Raw genomic sequence first — 20980 nt, 5'->3', positions numbered from 1 at the left:
TTCTAGGTTCGTCTATATGAATGGATTTAGTGTATCATATAATGGAATAATTTCAGCTGTTAGGTAGGAGTGGCACCCTTGTTATGTCGGGTTGGGCTGGTATCCCTTTTCTTGACTTCCTTGCCATATGAGGTGTAAAAGACCCAATTAATATTGGTGTTAATATCTTTTTACATTTATTTACAGTTCACCTAATTCATATCTTAATACATGGTTAGTTTTTGTAAAAATTCTACGTGGTTCTGAGAAATATGTATATGCTTTGGCGTTGCCTTTTAGAAGGTTCCACAAGTCTTTTAGCTCTAATTCCTCCAGAAGTTTGTTCAAGTCTCTATTTATCCTTTTGTTGTTCTTTTTCTGTTAGATATGTCTAACTTAGGGAGAGGAATATTAAAGTCTTTTTTTTTTAAACAATGTTATTCTGTGTCTTCATGCAATTCATTTACTTCTTCCTTTATGAATTTTGGGCATATATGGAACGTTTTGGAGCATTACTATTGATATTGGTTTGTTGTCTGTGGTTCTTTTCAGCATAATATAATTCCTTGTTTATCTCTGCTTATATCATGAGTTTTTGTTTCTACTTTGATAGCATGATTACAACTCCCCCTTTTTTGGATTCACTGGGTACATAGTAAATTTTGTTCTAGCCTCTCATTTTTCTTCTGTATATGGCTTGGATTTTTAGATGTCTTTCTTTTTTTCCCCTTACATAAAATATTCTATTTTCAAGCATCTATAGTAAGTACACTTATGGATATCAAATTACATTAGCATGAATGAGCTCTAAGAGAATATCAAAATCTCTACTCTTATTTTTTAAATAGTAGTTTTTTCCCAAATTACATATCAAGACAATTTTTAGCATTCATTTTTACAAGATATCGAGTTCCAAATTTTTCTCCCTCTCTCCCTCCCCTCTTCCTAAAATGGTAGGCAATTTGATATAGGTTATATCTGTGCTATCATGTAAAACATTTCCATATTAGTCACAGTTGTAAAAGAAGAAACAGATCAAAAGGAACAAAAACCCACATAAAAGAATAAAGTAAGTGAAAAAAGTATGCCTCAATCTGCATTCAGAGTCTGTCAGTTCTTTGTCTGGATGTGAATAACATTTTGCTTCATGAGTCCTTTGTGCTTGTCCTGAATTGTTGCATTGCTGAGAAGAGCTAAGTCATTTATAGTTGATCATCATACAGTGTTGCTGATACTGTGTGCAATGTTCTCTTGGTTCTGCTCATTTCCCTTTGTATCAGTTTGTACAAGTCTTTCCAGGTTTTTCTGAAATCATCTGGCTTGTCATTTCCTATAGCACAATAGTATTCCATTACATTCATATACCACAGCTTATTTAGCCATTTTCCAATTGATGGGCATTTCCTCAATTTCCAATATTTTGCCACCATAAAACGGGCTGCTATAAATATCGGCACATGCAGGTCCTTTCCCCCTTTTTATGATTTTTTTTGGGATACAGACCTAGTAGTAGTATTGCTAGTAGTAGTATTGGATCAAAGGGTATTCACAGCTTCGTTGCCCTTTGGGCATAGTTCCAAATTGCTCTCCAGAATGGTTGGATTAACTCCACCAACAATGCACCAGTGTTCCAATTTTCCCATATCCTCTCCAACATTTATCATCTTCATTTTTTGTTGTATTAGCCAATCTGATAAGGGTGAGGTGGTACCTCAGAGTTGTTTTAATTTTCATTTCTCTAATCAGAAGTGATTTAGAGACTTTGTCATATGCCTATAGATAGCTTTGATTTCTTATTCTGAAAATTGCCTGTTCATTTATCATTTGGGGAATGGCTTGTATTCTTAGAGATTTGGCTCAGTTCTCTGTGTATTTGAGAAATGAGGCCTTTATCAGAGACATTTGCTGTAAAGATTATTTCCCAGCTTGGTTGTACTGGGTTTTGTTTGTGCAAAACCTTTTTAATTTAATGTAATCAAAATTGTCTATTTTACATTTCATAATGCTATCTCTTATTTGGTCGTTGTCTATGGCACCTTTTAGCAAGACGTGGTTTCCTTCCTTATCTCTTTTAATTAGGTCTGTTTTTTCTTTTGCTTTGTCTGAAATCAGGAATTGTTGCCCCTGCTTTTTTTTTTTACTTCAGCCAAAGCAGAATAGATTCTTCTCCAGCCCCTTACTTTTTTTAACTTCGTGTGTTTCTTATAAACAACATATTGTAGGATTCTGGTTTTTGATCCACTCTGCTATCTACTTCCCTTTTATGGAAAAGTTCATCCCATTCACATTCACAGTTATGATTACTGTGTGTTTTCCTTCCATCCTATTTTCTTCCTGTTTGTCCTCTCTCTCCTTTCACCCTTTCCCTCCTCAACAGTGTTTTGTTTATGTCTACTGGCTCCCCTGGTCTTCCCTCTTTTCTGTCAGTCCTCTCCTTTCCCCCCACCCTTTACTAATCTCTTCCCCTCCTACTTTCCTGCAGGTAAAATAGATTTCTATATGCAACTGGTTGTGTATATTATTCCCTCTTTGAGGCAATACATAAGCTTCAAGTAATGCCCATTGCACACCTTCCCATCTTTCCCTCCACTGTAATAGGTTTTTGTGCCTATTCATGTGAAATAATTTACCTCATTCTACCTCTCCCTTCCTTTTTGTATCCAGTGTACTCCTTTTTTGCATGCATCCCTTAATTTTTTTTTATGTCATTCCCTCAAATGCACCTTATACCCATACCCTCTGTCTATGTATATTCCTTCTAGCTGTATTATTAGTGGTATTACAAGTATTACAAATAAGAATTACAAGTGTCTTCTTCCCAGGGAAGGAAAACTCAGGCCTGCCCATTATTATCCCCAAATACTATTTTCCTGTAAGTGACTTCTTCCATAGTTGAGTCAATGAGTAGGCAAACTTTTACCACCCAAAAACTAGTATAGTTTCAGGGATTAGTTTAAATAGCAAACAAATGAATCACTATAACAATAAGGGTGTAGTCTAATGGAGACAACCCAAAGTTTTGTCAGTTACAGAAATACATTGACCTGGAGAACTTACAGAGGATTTGCTTGTGCCAAGTTAAACCATTTAAAGGCCCCAGATGGGAATTGCCCTTTATCTCATTTTAGGTGGCTAAAATGGGGTAGTTCTCTGGTCTTGACCTTATAATGATTCCCTTTGTATAACAGCTTCCCTGATGGGGAACAGCAAGGGAGGGAGTGAAAATTTAAAAAGAAGTGGATTTGGTGGTCAGGAATAATGCCTTTTTTCCCCACAATTTCCCCCTCATGATGACCAGTATGCTTTGGGTACAATTAGATGGCTCACCCTTGTACTTGAAAAATGTCAGACTCTAGCAATGGGCCTTTCCCCATAGACCATCATACAGACCTAAAGAGATCAGCTAGCAAATTTTAAGTGGGGCAGCTCTGGCATCTGACTGAACAGATAAGACTTTCCCAATAAATAGTGCTTGGAGGATGATCAGAGGAGGCATAGTGCCTGCTGCCATGTTAGGTTGGCAGCAGATAATATTCTTGATACTCTTGATGATACTCATTTTTTTAGGGAACTTTGGGCTTGGCATTTGAAACATGAGGTAGACAAGAAGATGGTTACTGGTTAGCCTAAGTGGGTGGGGTACTGGTCTAATTGTATCAGGAAATCTGGAGGAGTAAGGTGAAAAAAGACTGAAAAAAAATAGGAAGAGACAAAATTATGAAGGGCTTTAAAAATGAAACAGGATTTTATATTTGATCCAGGAGGTAATAGGGAGTCATTGGAGTTTATTGGGTGGGGGAAGGGGTGTCAGGGTCATATGTGTTATTTGACCGTTCAGTAAAGGATAGATTGGAGTGGGGAGAGACTTGGGGTAGGCCAACCAACAGTCTACTGTGGTAGTCCCAGGTGTGAAGTGATGAAGGCTTGCACCAAGGTGGTAGCAGTGTCAAAGGAGAAATAGGGGCATTTACAAGAAATGTTACAAAGGAATAAATGAAAGAACTTTGCAACTGATTTCACGTGGAGGGCTGATAGAGAGTAAAGAGTTGAGGATGATATCTAGGTTGCAAGCCTGTGTAACTTGGAAGATGGTGGTACTCCTATACTTGAGTTACTGTGTCTTGAAAAGGGAAGGGTGCCAAATATAGAAGGGGGCTATTTGGTAGGTATTGGTAGTCAGGTTACTATTATACCAGGGGACCCTGATTGGGTCCATTAGGGCACCCTTGTTTCCATTGGGTTTTGGGGAGAAGATCACTAAGAGGAACATTTTTGGTCAGGTGGAGATGGGTGAAAAGACCTCCTGTTTGGATCTCAGTTGTGGTGACTTATCAGGGGGATTGTATCATGGTCATCAATATTATGAATTCATGAAAGTAAGTACCTTTATGGATACTTATGTTAGCTTCTTGGCCAGTTATTGTGGATAGAACCAAATGGAAATCCTTGGAGATGGCTTAAACTATCTGTTTAGTTCATATTAATATGAGCTGGAGTAGCAGGAAGATGTACAACTGTGCTTTAAGTCCTAACTCCTCCACACAGATCCGCAAAATGCATCAGACTGAGACCTGATAGGAAAATCCAAGGGAAAAAAATACAAGTAATTTTTCCAGTCCATACTGGCAAAAGGAGACAGTTTGCAGACATTGAGTTGGGTCTAGCTGAGAACAGTGGCATGGAGTATTCCAGTGTAGAAAGACACTATTAACTAGGGGCAGGAAGAGGTCTCAGACCCACATAGGGTGGCCTGACCTTGTGCAGAGAGCAGGAACAGGTGCTAACTGGCAGCTCTGTCACACACCCACCAATTCTTGTTCACAGATCCAAGTTGGGCTGAAGAGGGGATCTGTGCCAAAAGTGATAATTCCAGGGTAAGATGTGATCCCACATCCCTAGGTTGTATACTGAATAAGGAGCGAATTGAGAAGCAAAGCTCCTCTATGTAGTTCTGACTCCAGCAGTGGAACAGGATTTCACTGCTAGCCTTTAGTCCAGATTGTAGTTTGCAGCAAAATAATAAAGTAGTAATCCCAGCCTATATTTCTGTGATTCTGAACCAGCAGAGCTTTCCATCTGATTGATAATGAATGAGTCCAGCAGCAGTCTCTTGGGATTCCAACTTGAGGGCAAAGTCCACAGCTGTCTTGCTCAGAACCAAACCCAGGTCAGGAACTTTGTGAGTTCAGACCAGGAAAGCAGTGACCAGACTTTGCCCTAGATCAGATTCTTTGGGCACACTGAAAGCTTTTAAGTCTCCTCTTGAATTGTCCCTGACATCCTAGAATAACAGCAGGAAAGCAGGCACAAGATTATAGGGGACACAAGCTCCACCCAGATATTCCCTCCAGAAGTACACAGAAGCTGGACATAACATGAAGTCTATAAGTTAGAAAGTAGGCTGGAGGAATGAGCAAAGAAAAAGAATCCTACCATAAAAAGCTGTTATGGGGGCAGCTAGGAGTAGAGTCAGGAGGACGTGAGTTCAAATGTGGCCTCAGACACTTGACACACTTACTAGCTGTGTGACCTTGGGCAAGTCACTTAACCCCTATTGCCCTCCAAAAAACAACAAAAAAAGCTATTATGGTAGAAGAGATATTTGGTACACAAAACAAGAAGAAGACAATGACTCCAAAATATCTTTCAAGCAACGTTTCAAAGAAAAGTACAGTTTGGGCCTAAATTCACTACTTGGAAGAAATGAAGCACTGGTTTAAAAAAAAAATTAAATTTTTTTTTAATAAATGAAATGAGAGCAGTAGAGGAAAATGTCAAAAAGGAATGAGAACTATGGCAGAGAGAATCAAAAAATCAGTAACTTACCACAACAGGTATAAAACCTTATGCAAAGCAACAAAGGCTCTGAAAATTGCAGTGTACCAAATAGAGGAGAATGATTCTATGACACAACAAATATTAAAACAAAATGAAAAGACTGAAAAACAAAGAAGAAATTATAAGGCATCTCATAGCAAATAACTGACCTGGAGAACTGATCAAGGAAAAAAATTTAAGTATTATTCGATCACCTGTAAGTCATGTCACTGCCCACCCACCCGCCCCCCAAAAAAGAGCCTGGATATCACATTTTAAGAAATCTTAAGCGAAAACTATTCAAATATCTTAGAACTAGAGGGCAAAGTAGAAATAGTATCCATTGGTCATCTCCTGAAAGAAACTAAAATGAGAACTTCTAGGAACATTATAGCCAAAATCTAGAGCTTCCAGGTCACAGAAAAAAATACTACAAGCATCTAGAAATGAAAGAATTCAAGTTCCAGAGGAACCATAGTCAGTATCACACATGATTTAGCAGCCACCAATATAAAGGAACAGAGAGTTAGAATACCCTATTCCAGAAGGCAAAGGATACAAGTTTATAACCAAAAATAACTTAAGCCAGCAAAACTGAGTATAATCCTACAGGGGAAGAACTGGAATTTTAGTGAAATAGAGTACTTCCAAGCCTTCCTGATGAAAAAAACTGAGCAGTGTTGAAAATTTGAAGGGCAAATTCAGGAATTAAAGACCAAAAAAGGAACTGAAGCTATACCTTCCACACATAGATTTAATTCTTCCATAACTTGGTGGTTATGAAAGGACTAAAAAGCCAAAAAGGAACCTGAAGATGTTAGTGATATTATTTTGTAACTATTAATCTTGAATAGAGAGACCATGAACTCTAGAATCTCATGAATCTATGGTCATGCCCTTTTTTAAGTAAGTTGCTTCACTAGCTATAAGACTAAGGAAGATAAAATTTAAGTCTCTGATTGGGATATTAGAAGAATGAAAATTCCCTGCTTTTATTTGCCGTTTATGGATTTTATACTTTATCTCACACTAGACCAGTATTAGGAAATGCTTGAAATAATTTGACTTGGAATGAAAAAAAAACATTGTCTTGAGTTATGAGCCCTAATGAGTCTGCTGGGCTAAACTCAGAATAAACAGAAACTTTGGCCTATAGAATTATTTCATGGTGTTTTTTTTTTTCAATTACATGAAAGATACCTACGATAAAGAAAGCATCTGCTACCTTTGTCAGTTTGAAGTCAGCCACACAGTCCATTCTCTCATTTCTCTTTTATAATAAATAACCTTGAAATGGCCTTGAGAGGTAATTTACAAAAATTGTTTAGTTGTTGCTTTTATCAATGGACACTTTTATATTGCTATTTCAGAAGTGAAAGCAATGATTCTAATTACAGTTTCTCTTCTGGCATTTGCTAGATACGGCCTATAACATCTAACCCTTGAATCTTAATACTCTTTCTTCTTTTTGCACTCAAACTGTGTCCTCTGGAAGACAACTTCAGTGGATTATGAACAAACGGTGTTCAGAACTCGAGTTCACTAAAACTTAAAGGGCACCTCTATCTTTTTGACTTTGTTTTATTTTTTTAGAGCTCTCATCTGTAATATCTTACAGCTACTGACCAGAATTTGGGGTGAGGAACCTGCTGCCTTGAGGCCACGTGTGGCCTTGTACATCTTTGGGTGCGGCCTTTTGACTGAGTCCAAATTTTGTAGAACAAATCCTTTTATTAAGGGAATTTGTTTTGTGAAGTTTGGATTCAGTCGGAGGGCTGCACCCAAGGACCTAAAAGGGCCACATGTGGCCTGGAGGCTGTACCAGATATCTAAGAGCTAATCATGAAATCCAAAGAGAAGTTTATTACTGGTCAAGAAAAGAGCTCTTTTCTACTCTTTTTAAAGCCACATTGCTGTAACATGATTAACCTTTTATCAATTTTTCTCACTTCTACTGTAACACATTGTCCTACATGCATAATACCATCTAGTTTAACTCTTAGTAACATTGTCTTCAGAATTTATATTTCTTAAAGGAGATTCTATTAGTGTATTTACTTTTTCCTAAAAAGTGCAGAAATTGGATTCAGGAAAGTATGAGGCCTGGATTCTAATCTAGACTTTACCGCTAGCTGGCTGTGGGGTCTTGTGCAAATTTCTTTACCTTTTCTGGCCTCAGGTGCTTCAGCTCTAAAATTAGGGAATTAAACTAGTTTATTGTTAAGGTTTCTTCCAGATAACTCCTCATGTATTCTATAAGGATCTCATTTAACTTTGAAACAGTGAATAAATCTTTCTGGGTAATTTGTCTACCATTTGATGCTCTTTGGAAGCCAGACAGTACCATAAGAGCTGTCATTTATATAGTGCTTCAAAGTGTTGCAAGCATTTTTTCTTGCATTTTCTGATACGATCCTCAAAACAACTCTGCAGAAGGATTATTATTATTATTATCATCATCATCATAATCTTTTAAAGACTGAGGTACAGGGGAAATTGACTCCCAGAGAACTGGCATACCCATGGTTCAGAATTTGTGTCAGGGTAAGTAAGGCTTGAACCTGTGTGTGCCCTCTTAAGTTCAGCATTCTTTCTACCATTCCTTGCTGCTTTTCCCTATGCAAAGGATTGGTGGTCAGCCGTTTAGGAATCTTAAGCATCTTGTGCTAATCTGTGGAGCAGCAAGCTACTAGTATAATCTGTATCTGTATCATTGACCCGAGGGGAAAAGAAACTTGAATATCATGACAAAATTTTCTGGAATCATTGATCCATAATGAGATTATGAGTCCATAAATTGCTTAATGATCCCATAGTTAAAGGCTTCTTCACTAGAGCAATTAGATCCTCTACTTTTTTTCCCCTTCTCCTTTTTCCCAACCCCAATCTCTGCCTCACCTCATGACTGACCTTTTAAAAATATACTTCTCTTTACTAAAGGATGTAGATAAGCTGTAATTAATTCTAGTGTAGAATATTTGTTATTGTACCTTTAGCTTCTCTATACCAGAAGTAGCATTCTTGAGCTTTATAACATTGTGAAGGAGATTTAAGGGAGGTGGAAGGTACATGAGCCTAATCTATTGCTGGGTTTAAATTTGGCAAGTGTTAATTTGGTATTTTACTTCCCATTTTAATCCTTTAACTAAGCAATGAGGCCAATAGAAACAATAATTATGACTGTAGAGAGAACATAGATTTACCTCCATCTCCACCCCAATCCTAAATTTCACAGGAAGCAGCAACCTAGGTCAGCCGAGGTATGTCTTGTCCAAGGTTTGCCAATGAGTGATTGGCAGAAGAAGGGACCAGAATTAAATGTTTCCAAGTTTTTATGTTTGGTTTAGCTCAAGTAACTCTTTGCATTTTAGCCTCAGCTGAATTTTGTGATGCTTGTGATCCCTTTTTTACCCAGGTCCGTACAAAGGCATTTGTAAGACATGAAGATCATGCACACATAGGCCCACATAGGTAGAGGAGCCAGATTTTCCTGTAATGTTGACCACTGGTTAAAGTGACTTGAACTTTAAATTTTCAGTTTTGATTTTATTGAAAACTCTAGTTGAAATTAATTACATGCTCTGTGCTCCTCAACCCCTATTGGAAAATTTGGATTCCTTCCTTAGGTTTACTGTATTGTTCTGGGATGTGTTCCCCTTCCATCTTAGGGCTACAGTTAATATAAATAAACACTATATATGATGGGCATCTGCTGTTGGAATGTGAAGATTTGTTTTTCTTTAAAACACATCATATTTACTTTTAATACCTTTTGTCCTGGTTCTAAAGCAAGCATTTTACTTACAGCTAAATTTTTCAAAAGGGAATCAGGAATATCAGGATGTGATAGATTCTTCTGTCTGGACATCATTGTGCGTGTGTGGACTAGTGGGTTCCATATTGCCCTTTAGAAAGGGAGAGTACATTAGAATGAAAGTACCTTGGTAAACATGTAGTTTCCAATTTTTTTTAGATGCTTAGGGCATATGTTAGAAGATATCAACTCTCGAATGTGATTAGGGAGGCATTTGAGAGGCTTCAAAACAGAAACAGGAAGTCACATGAAGTTTTTGGATGGTTTGTATCTTTTACAGAAATAGGAGAAATATTAGCTCAAGAAACCAAGCTTTATAAAAAGGAAACTACTTTCTTCTGCAGGTAACTTACCTTCAGAAAAGCTGTGTTGTCTTTTGGTGCTTTTTAAACGATAAATAGATTAGTACAGTCCCTTCCTGGGAAGAGATGAGTACTAATATGGAATTTGGGGTTTTCTACCGAGCTCTTTGGCACAACAGACCCTTAGATTTACCCACAAAGCATTCCTTAGTCTGAAGAGATTACACCATCTACCACTAATATGGCCAAGTGTTTGTCAATAGTTCTTAATATCATGTGTAATGTGGAGAGGAGGAAGACTAAAGTTTAATTAATGTGGCTATATTAAAATGGCCAGTGTGCCCATATTTAACTCAGTACTCTGAGCCTGCTCTTGTCTTCTGGCAGTAATTACAGGAAATCTCAGACCAGCCTTGGGAAAGTAATTTTTGAAACTTCTCAGTTAAGATTCCAACTTGAGAGATATCTTGTCCCATATGTCCTTTCCCACCTTCCCTACCGCAATAGCTTTGATCTTTCTTTCTTATCGTTTGACAACTGACTACATCAGTCATTTATTAAAATAATTTGATATTTTCTGGCATTAGATATAGTCATTAGACATATTCTGAAATGACAATGGTTTGCTTGATCTCTAAGGTGCTGTCTTATATAATATACCACCTGACTCTTAGGTCTCTTTGACATGTAGGTTTTTGGTATAAGGGAAGTGCTTGCAGTCTTACTATCAATGAAAAGAGAAGGTAAATGTAAACCTTAGGCCTTAGAAAATAACTTTTAGCTGCATCATTGTGTATGACATAATTTGCAAATTTGTGAATAGAATAAAGCATTTCACAATTGTGAGGACAGTAAGAGATCTACCTTCACCTTGCTTATTCTTCTTACTGTGAAAGCATATGCTGCATGGACCATTCAACCAGAGCAGTTTTTTGTTGTTGTTGGGAAGAAATCATACGCAAAGTTGGAGTATCCTTTCTGAATTATAAAATCTAATTCTAGATGAAATAAAGTTCGTATTAGCTTTATTTAGACACAGTCTCTCATATACACACCTATACACTCATATACACATCTATAAAATATTGCTAGCAGAAACCTATCCCATGGGATGTTAAAAATTTACTTAGGACCCCAAATACTTCTCAAATGAAAAGCCAAAAGGGAGTTAGGGCTTCCCAAAGTAATTTAATTTTCTGTAAAGATCTTAACTTGCTCCATTCCTTTCATTATCTTAGTGGGATTTAAATCTCTACTCTTTATTATCCCATTGTCACCTCTGAACCTTGAAAACTTAACTTTAAATATGTAACTAAGTCTGTTTGGTTAGGCCTGTTTTCTTAGAGTATGTATAAGATTATGATTCTGTTTTACTAGGTCTGTGTGATTTTTATATATAAGATTGCTATATGTCAAAAATTATTTCTCTGTCTCTCTGATGTAATTTTACTCTATAAAAGCTTTGTCAGAACCGTATTCAGTGTTCAGCTATTTTCTGAGCTTCGAACCTGTGCTTTGAGCATAATAAAAACCTAGGTTTTAACCTCTAGAATCTCTGCTTTGTGATAGTGTTGTTTGGCAGCAGTTACCTGTCACTTGGTGGGAATATTTTTCCCCAACATATTTTTTTGTATGTAACATGTTTCAATATTGAATTTGAAGACAATTTCCAATTTTTTTTCCTGGAACTTATCTTTTTTTTTTTAAATTTATCAAATGCCTACTATGTACTGGATACTGTGCTAAGCCTTGGCATACAAATGAGAAAAAAAAAAGATAGTCCTTGCTCTCCAGGAGCTTACAATATAATAGGGGAAGATAGTATACAAAAGGAAGCTGAAAAGGCCTGGTGTGGGGTGGAGTCGGGGAGGGGAAGGGGGATTGGTGGAGCTTGATGTTCTTGGAGTTGAAACCAAGCAGAATTGCTTGGAAAATGAAGAAATTAGCTGAAAAGTTCTGTTGTTGTTATTATTCAGTTGTGTCTAAGTCTTTGTGACCCCATTTGGGGTTATCTTGGCAAAGACATTAGAATGATTTGCTGTTTCCTTCTCCAGCTCATTTTACAAGTGAGGAAACTGAGGCAAGCAAGGTTAAGTGACTTGCCTAGGGTCATATGGCTAGGAAGTGTCTGAGGATGGATTTGAACTCATCAGGATGAGTCTTCCTGATTCCAAGCCCAGTGCTCCATCCATTGTGCCACCTAGCTGCCCAGAAAAGTTGTGAGCCCCCTATAAAGGAAGGCTTTGAGAAGAGTTTATTACCCTGCTCTCCAGCCCTCCGGTTAGAAGGGGAGGCAGCTGAGCCTGCTGTGAAGGTGTTGAATGTCTGTCAGGTGATAAACTTATCTGGGAAGAATCATGATGTTCCTGGAGTTGAAACCAAGCAGCTGATGGAAATGAAATAAAGTAAATTAAAACTATTTACATTTGAAAATTTAAACTTCTGTATGTAAAATATGAGCTTTCATAAGAGCTTATTAGTTACTTTTTCTGTGTCACAAGGAATGTAAATTCAGAACTGGAAGGCATCTTAGAAGTCATGTAGTCTGACCTCTTCATTTTCCTCTTGAGGAAAATGATGACCAGATAGGTTAAATGATTTTTGTGTTCCACAACCACTTGCCATAGTACCTAATTCATAGTAGACGCAAAATCAATGCTTATTGATTGATTGCCCAAGGTAATAGTAGTAGAACTTGGATATGAACACAGGTCTTCTGGGTCCAGAGCTAATTCCTTCCTTCCTCCCTCCTTCCCTTCTTCCCTCTTTCCTTCCTTCCTTCCTCCCTCCCTCCCTTCATTCCTCCGTTCCTCCCTTCCTTCCCTTCCCTCCCTCCCTTCCTTCCTCTCTTCCTTCCTCACTCTCTCCCTTATTAGGGAACTCCTTGTGAAGCATTTATACCAGTTAATATTGGCACCTTTATTTGCAATTTATAATCTGGATGAGTTGCCTAGGGACCTGGAGAGATTACTGGGTGCCCAAGGTCACACAGCCAGTATATGTCAGAGTCAAGACTTGAGCTCCTATCTTCCTGACTGCAAGGCTGATTTCTGTCTGTTTTGCCAGTCTCTTGCTCTAGGACTCTTTCCACTGGGCCACACTGCCATCTCTTCTGTTCTTTTTCTTCTCTGGATTGTTGCATTTAAATATTTTAAAATGTCTTTATCAGTTTAATTGCATGCTAGTATTTTATTTTATTCTGTTGATCTTTTTATAGTTCTTCTTGAAGAGTAGCCCAACAAACAGAGTTGCGGAAGAAAACTTAAGGGCAGAACAAACCACTAATAGAAATAACTGAGCAGGATATTTTCTTAGTGATTTGCCCTCTATTTCAGTTTCTATTTTGTTATTCTTTTCCTCTGCTTTCAGGTTGGTGGCACAAAAGCTGGGGTAGTACGATTTCTTGGGGAGACAGACTTTGCCAAAGGAGAATGGTGTGGTGTGGAGTTGGATGAACCTCTTGGAAAGAATGATGGAGCAGTTGCTGGAACAAGGTTTGTCTGGTGTTCTGCATTAGGGTATTTGAGTAGAACTTTCACCAAGCATGTGTATAATATAGCCAAGACAGGGAGGTCCCACTGCCCTAATGTTTTCTCACCAATGACATTGATTTGGCTGTTCCTCATAGAATTGAAGGTATTCCTTGGGTGATCCCTTTAGTAATAGCCTTGGGTGATCTTGTGAGAATCTTTTATTTTCAGCTTAGAGAGGAATATTTTGGAACACTTTGTAACGTTGTCCTATATTGTGAAATCAACTTTTCACAGGAGAGGCCAAGGCATAGTGTAAAGAAGAGGGATCTAACTTTCGCAAAAAACTGAATGTTAAACCCCTTATTTTTTAAAGCTTATATCTGTCATCCTGAAACTGCAGAATTCATACTCTAGCAAAAACCAGGGCTAGTTCTGTCTGACAGATTGGACATAGGCCTGCTTGACTGTTCAAAGGCAAGTTCTTTCCCTTCTGGGCACTGAGTTTTGTATGTATTTAAAATAATCTCTACTTCCATCCCATTATAAAAATTAGAGGTAGCATTTGCCGAAAGAATGATTGCTTATCTGAGTACTTTAAAGATCTGTAGTCTTCACCATGGGTTCTTCTTGTTGACAGATGTGGTCAAAGGTTTTTTTTTTTTTTTTTTTTTTTGGAGGGGGAAGGCAGGGCAAATAGGGGTTAAGTGACTTGCCCAAGGTCACACAGCTAGTACATGTGTCAAGTGTTTGAGGCTGGATTTGAACTCAGGTTCTCCTGACTCCAGGGCTGGTACTCTATTCACTGTGCCACCCAGCTGCCCCAAAGGGTTTATTTTTAATTGTATATCATTGATATAAAAATAATTTATATTAATCAACTAACACTGCTTAGAACACATGTATACCAATGTGAGCAGTGTAGGTCCTATTGGCTAAATATATTACAGTACTCTATTATGGAAATAGAAGCTTTGAAATGATAAATGTATACAAATGTTCACTTTCAATATTGAGTCCTCTCATTTTATTAGACAGCCAACAGGTATTATTTCCCTCAGTAATTGAGATAAGTAACTTTGTTCATCTGCTTTTTAATACCTCTGCTAAAGCTTTTTGTTTCATTTTTTCAATTTGTTTCATTTTTTTAATAATAAGTTATTCTATTCTGTTCTGTTATAATAGGTCCTTCTATCTATATGATTCTTCTGTTGTGTAGAAAAGTTACATCTGTGTACTCTTGCTTTTATCAAGTAGACGAAATGTCTGGTCCTTTGGATTAGGATTTACTGGTCTGATTTTACCGGTTCTACCTTAGCATAGAGTAATTTTGTAAAATATTCTTAGATTCATATTTCACATGTATATAGTTTGTATATATTTCATAAATGAATATATGTATACACACATATATCAAGAGTGACAAACAGAAAGGCAGACAGACAGACAAAGGGGAGGGCAACATGTTGTGGTGGGTGAGAGTAAGCCTTGGAATCTTGAAGACCTAGATTAGAGTCTCCTGAGGCTTCTGATGTATTTAAGTTGTCATTTACCCAACTAACTCTTCAGTTATTTGGCAAGTGTCAGTTATCTACCGTATAACGCCATGTATAAGATGCTCCCATGTATAAGACACACCTTAATTTTGGGGCCTGAAATTTGAAAAAAAATGTATTACATAAAGTTATTGAACTCAAGTTTTATTCATCTGCTCATAGCTTTCAGGCATCTTTTGGGCAAGTTTGGTGTGTGTATGCATACTTAGTCCATTCTGTTTCATGAACCTGAAGCACCAATTGTATCCTTCTTTGAAATCAGTATTTCTTTTTCGTCAGCAATTCTTCTTGCCTCATGCTGAACCATCTTTGTGGACACAGGAATTCCAATAAATCAGGCCTTTTTGCTGACTTGCCTCTCATGGCCTTCTTCTCTTGTGGTATTTTCAGTAGGGTTTCTTCTTCCTGTAGCCAGTCTCTCAGTTGGAGGAGGACCAAACTTATGTTCAGCAGCACGATTTCCATTCACTTTTGCAAACCGGATGACTTTTAACTTGAATTCATCACTGTATGAAAATCTTTTCTGAGCCATTTCTGGGCAGAACGTGGCAAAACGTAACCTAATATACCGGTAATGAATGTGAAACAATGAACACAAAGACAACGAGGGCAAAAAAGCGGGAAATGCAAGTAAAAAAATCTACAACCGCTGTATAAGATGCACCCAGTTTTTAGACCCCAAATTTTTTGAAAAAGGGTGTGCCTTATAAATGGAGAAATACGGTAACCCACTCTTTAAGAGTTAAAAGGAAAAGGACCTATATATACAAAAATATTTATAGCAGCTCTTTTTGTGGTGGCAAAGAATTGGAAATTGAGGGGATGCCCATCAAGAACAAGTTGTGGCATATGAAGAATGTAATGGAATACTATTATTGTTCATAAGAAATGATGAGCAAGCAGATTTCAGAAAAACCTGATAAGACTTACATGAACTGATGCTGAGTGAAGTGAGCAGAACCAGGAGAACATTGTACACAGTAACAGCAACACTGTGTGATGACCAACTTTGATAGACTTAGCTCTGCACAGCAATACAATGATCTAATACAGTTCCAAAAGACTAAAGATGGAAAATGGTATCCAGGTCCAGAGAAAGAACTATGGAGTCTGAATGCTGATTGAAGCATATTATTTTCTCTTTCTTTTTTTTGTTTTTTCTTTCTCGTGGTTATTCCCTTTGGTTCTGATTCCTCTTTACAACATGTCTAATGTGGAAATATGTTTAATATGATTGTACATGTATAGCCTATATCAGATTGGGAAGGGGAACGAGAGGGAGGGGGAAAAATTTAGAATTCAGCATCTTATAAAAGTGAATGTTGAAAACTAAAAAAAAAAAAATTTTTTTTTAAAAAGACTGTAACTTACAGATGAATTGCTGATATGTAGTAGTAAAAGGCATTTCCTCATTTCCTGTGGATTTCTTATACCAGTGAAATTATAAGCCCAATAAAAATGAATAAATTTAAATCTAAAAATCTATCCACGTATGTATGTGTATTTTATTTTTATTTACAATTTTTGATACATGCCTATGATTTCATTAGCATAGGGAATTTCTAATATGGAAACACTCTCTACCAGCGTAGATCAGTGATTTCATCTGTAACTTACAGTCTTAGTTGTCCAGGGCATTTTCAGAGAGCTATGTTGTCAGGTATAGGACTTGAACCCAGGTTGACTCCAAGGCTGTCTACCTTCTAGCTAATGCGGCTACATATGTATTTGTGTGTGTATGTATGTATATGTATATATCTGAATATACATAGCCACATTTACATATATGTTTATAACAAATATATATTTGATCATGTATGCAATGTGTCCCAAAACTCTATTAAGCTTTATAGCTTAACATTGTACTACGACTTTTTGAAAACCTTGAATGGTTCACGTGTTTGAAGGATAGTGTGTGTGTATAATCTTGATATTGTTAAGCCTGTTGGTATAGTTCGTATGATGGGAGAGGAGTGGAGGGTGGTGTTCTAATGGTCGTTATTCCTAGTAATTTCAACTCTTCTTGTTCTCTATAGGTATTTTCAGTGTCAACCCAAATATGGTTTGTTTGCTCCTGTCCACAAAGTGACAAAGATTGGCTTCCCTTCTACAACACCAGCCAAAGCCAAGGCTGCCGCTGTGAGGAAAGTGATGGCCACCCCAGGCAACCTGAAGCGTAGCCCTTCGGCCTCCTCTCTCAGCTCCCTGAGTTCTGTAGCCTCCTCCGTAAGCAGCAAGCCCAGTCGTACAGGATTAGTAAGCTCCAGTTTTCTTATTGCATGCTTCACACCTCCTAGGTGTGGCAAATGCTATTTTGTCTTTTGCTTTGCTTGAACAACAACCATAAATTTCTTTCTCCTTGTGCTAAAAAAAAAAGAAAGAAAGAAAAGCGTGCGTAGAAGTTGTAGCTTGCCATGAAACCTGTTACTAATGGATGACATATATGTTTTTATAGTGCCATAACTACAGCAAGAGTACTAACTTTTTGAAATAAGAAAGAGGCTTCTCACAGTCACTGCCAAAAATCTTGATCTCTTAAACTCAAATTAGATAAATAAGTAAGATAAATAATAGATAAATAAAAAGTTCTTCTGTACCTATATAGTTAAGTTGCCTGACATTGGTGGGGGGTTTGTATGAGACAGTTTGAACAAACTAAGGACGTGGAAATTTGAGGTATATTTTTCTTCTTAAATAGAAGCCTCTTTCTTTTTCAATTTTTTTTCCTTTAACACTTAAGAAAAAATATTTTGAATACAAACTTTGAAGATTCTGATATTCTGTTATACTAAAAACTCTTATTGTGGAAAATGTTTGTTCCTGGTTTGAGTAAGAGGAAACAAAATGCGTTTTCAGATTCTTTGGGGGATTAAAGAAAAATCTTGAGTCTTTCTAGTTTTGTTTTTATTTTTTTGGAGGGGGGAGTCTTTTTATTTTTTTAAGGGCATTCAAAAAATAGAAACATCAAAGTTAAAGGAGGCAATATCCACCCTGATCATAAATGCAGCTACTAATATTAAGGAATCATAGACTTTAAAGCAGTAACTTGGAATTGACTTGTCCTTCGGTCCTTGTCCTTAAGGCATGAGCAGAAAGGTCATGCCACCTACTGGCTTATTTTTGAAATGACCAAGAGTAGGCTTGGAAGCAGGTTGTGAATCACACTGTGTTTAGTTTGTTTCCATTGTAATAGTAGAGTAGTGGTTAGGATTTAAGATATTAATTGAAGAAGCATTTTAGGATGTTCACTTTCCCTTTATGTTCTTTTTTGCTGCAGATGGATGTCTTATACTTTGGTCTTGGTGTTGAAGGGCTACATAGTTTGTTTAGGTGTCATACCATGTGTGTTGTGCCTATTTTCAGAGATTTTGTTTTTGTTTTGTTTTGTTTTTTTTCCACCAGCCATACCAAAAATTTTAGAGAAAGGTTAGGCTATTTAGTAACATCTGGAAAGAAAATCTGCATATCTAGAAGAAGACTGTCGTGCTTTTGGGGGGAAAGGTAATAGGGACCCTGACATGTCAGTAAAGGAATCTCCTCACTTTTGGCAAATGCTCAGGATAGCTAACTCTGATAAATTGGGTCTGCGTAGGTAAATACAGGTGGATTATAGAAAATGTTCATAGGAGTGTCTACTCTAGGAATTTTTTATTTTGCCATGTTTCCTAGGGCACATGTGACTTAATTTTTAGAAAAATTTTAATCATTTAAACTTTAAAAAAAAAAATTTTAGTTCCAAATTCTCTTGCCCCTCCTTTCCCACATCCATTCAGAAGGCAAGAAAAATAGAACCCATTACTAATATGTATAGTCATGCAAAACAAACTTCCATATTGCCCATGTTAAAAAAAAAGGCAAGAGAAAGAAAGAGAAAGAAACATGCTTCAATCTGTACTCTGAGTCCATTAGCTCTCTGTCTGAAGGTAGAGAGCATGCTTCATCCTGAGTCCTTTGAAATTGTGGTGTGTCAAAGAAGCAAAATTATTCTAGGTTTTGTGCCTACCTTAGTCTTTATCTATTTGCTTTCTCAGAGCAGTGGGCCAGTCTTTTGGGTAAGGAAATTTCTAAATGTGAGTTGAACTTTCTTTCATTTTAAGGAAGATGATTTTTTTGTATATCCTAGAGGATAATGTTTAATGAATTTAAAATTTTATTTTTTTAAAGTCATCTGAAAATCAGTTAACTCTGTAAACAGTTAAAAGTTAGTGACTATTATGAAATTATTCGTAACACAATAGAAATATTTCATAATTAGGACTTTACTGTATCCTTGTTCATAACATAAATCAATGTAATATAATTGGATTCTTTCTTTTTCCTTGGCATCAAATTGCCTTATCATTGAACTAATAAGCCAGACACATGTGCTCATCATGAGTACCCTTCCTATGAGGACTCACATAGCTTTATTAAGAGAAGACATTCAGATGCTAAATGAAATTTGGATGGCAAATGTAAACATTGCAAAAAGTAGGAATCTAAAGATGAATGCATCCCAAGACAAAAGATGGCTGTTAAGGATTCTGCTGGCCCCTACAAACTATCTTGGGAGGTTACTTTTCTACTGGAGTTCACATCTAGTCTTCTGCTAGCTGATTTTTTTTTCCTCAAAAGGAAAGGACAAGAAATCTAAGACTTAAAAAGTGGATGCAAGGACTTCGATTTTTTTTTTCTTTTTTACATTTTGGAAGGTGGATGCAGTTCTTCTTCCAATCTTTTTCTATATAGGATGCTTTGAAGATAATTGGCACTTAGGCCTCACCAGATCTTTGTTTCTGGGTACATGGCTTCTATGAATTTTTTTTTAACAGACAAAACTACTGACAAAAACCTTTGATTTCAGCCTGGTTAATCACCTGAAGAGGGGTCTGTAACTACATGGGGAGCTGTTTGATAACTTAATGGCATTTGCAACCCTCAAGGAAGTTGGATAAAGAATGTGTTCAAACTCAAGATTGTGGATCAAGGAAGAATGTAGGAGGCACAATTAGATTCTCCTAACGTGAGAATATTTGTACATCTAGCTCAAGCTCAGGCAGAAGTGGAATTAAGTGAGACTAGTTCAGTGGGTCCCATAAATGTCTCCTGATCTCCCACCCATCTGTACATATAGATTGAGGTCAAGGTCACTTGTAGCCAAGCCACTTGGCCTGATCCTCACCACATCTCCTTCTTGACTGGAGTAGTCCTGTGACCAAGCATTGGCTTTTTGTTCTCAGAGTGTTTGATCTGAAGTGAAATTTACAGATAGAAACCATATGCTTGATCTCTCCTTTACTGAGAAATTTCTCCAGAGTTAGCTTTTGGGCATGTCCAAGAGGTAGGAGGCATTTTCGCTTGGCTGAGGGGACGCCTGTTGTGCATGTACCGCTCACTGTCTGCTACTTCAATGGCAGAGCCTCTATAATGGCATTGCCTTCACTTTTTTAACTTTACTTTGCAGTTGACTGAAACTTCTTCAAGATATGCCAGGAAGATCTCCGGCACCACTGCCCTCCAAGAGGCTCTGAAGGAGAAGCAGCAGCACATCGAACAGCTGCTGGCTGAGAGGGACCTAGAGAGGGCGGAGGTGGCAAAAGCAACAAGCCATGTGGGGGAAATAGAGCAGGAACTAGCTCTGGCTCGGGATGGACATGATCAGGTGAAGTCTGGGCACTGAGGTCTCTTGGCAGAGGTGATAATCCCCAAGTTGAGTCAAGAGGTAGAAGGTATACTTCATGCCCAGAGTCAGTGAACTAGTTTTGAGAGTTGTGGAGATTTCCTATAAATTCTGCTGTCACTTGCGTTTGGAAACTGTAGCTTTTGGTGGAAAAGTTTTTGTCTCTTGGGCCACAATAATTTGCCAACTTTTTCATATCCTGATGTCATTTGTTTTGGGCTAGCTTGTATGTAATAAGACAGGAATGTCATGTTAAAAACCAAAAACCAACCCCCAAACTTTCCCAGTAATCACATGTCTCATTTCATAGATACCCTTTTAAGTATTTTGGCTTGAGAGAGAATTGCTTACTATCCCCTTACCTTTTGAGGTAAGGTTATGTC

At 37.4% G+C, this 20980-nt stretch overlaps 1 protein-coding gene across 14 annotated transcripts in view; it reads left to right on the top strand.

Moving 5' to 3' along the window:
• CLIP1 (CAP-Gly domain containing linker protein 1) overlaps window positions 1–20980 on the top strand; it is a 147582-nt gene that overhangs the window by 38379 nt on the left and 88223 nt on the right. For 13 of the 14 annotated variants that reach the window (XM_036752217.1, XM_036752223.1, XM_036752213.1 and 10 more), the window contains exons 4-6: window positions 13282–13406; window positions 16975–17194; window positions 20382–20579. In XM_036752217.1, the coding sequence (XP_036608112.1) occupies window positions 13282–13406; window positions 16975–17194; window positions 20382–20579 (543 nt within the window). The remainder of the gene's footprint in view (window positions 1–13281; window positions 13407–16974; window positions 17195–20381; window positions 20580–20980) is intronic. The other variant, XM_036752162.1, reaches the window with a different exon arrangement.

Source organism: Trichosurus vulpecula, chromosome 1, assembly GCF_011100635.1.
Source record: "Trichosurus vulpecula isolate mTriVul1 chromosome 1, mTriVul1.pri, whole genome shotgun sequence".
NCBI classification, from domain to species: domain Eukaryota; kingdom Metazoa; phylum Chordata; class Mammalia; order Diprotodontia; family Phalangeridae; genus Trichosurus; species Trichosurus vulpecula.
The sequence above is the reverse complement of the archived record's forward strand: the minus strand, read 5'-3'. Positions and strand labels throughout refer to the sequence as shown.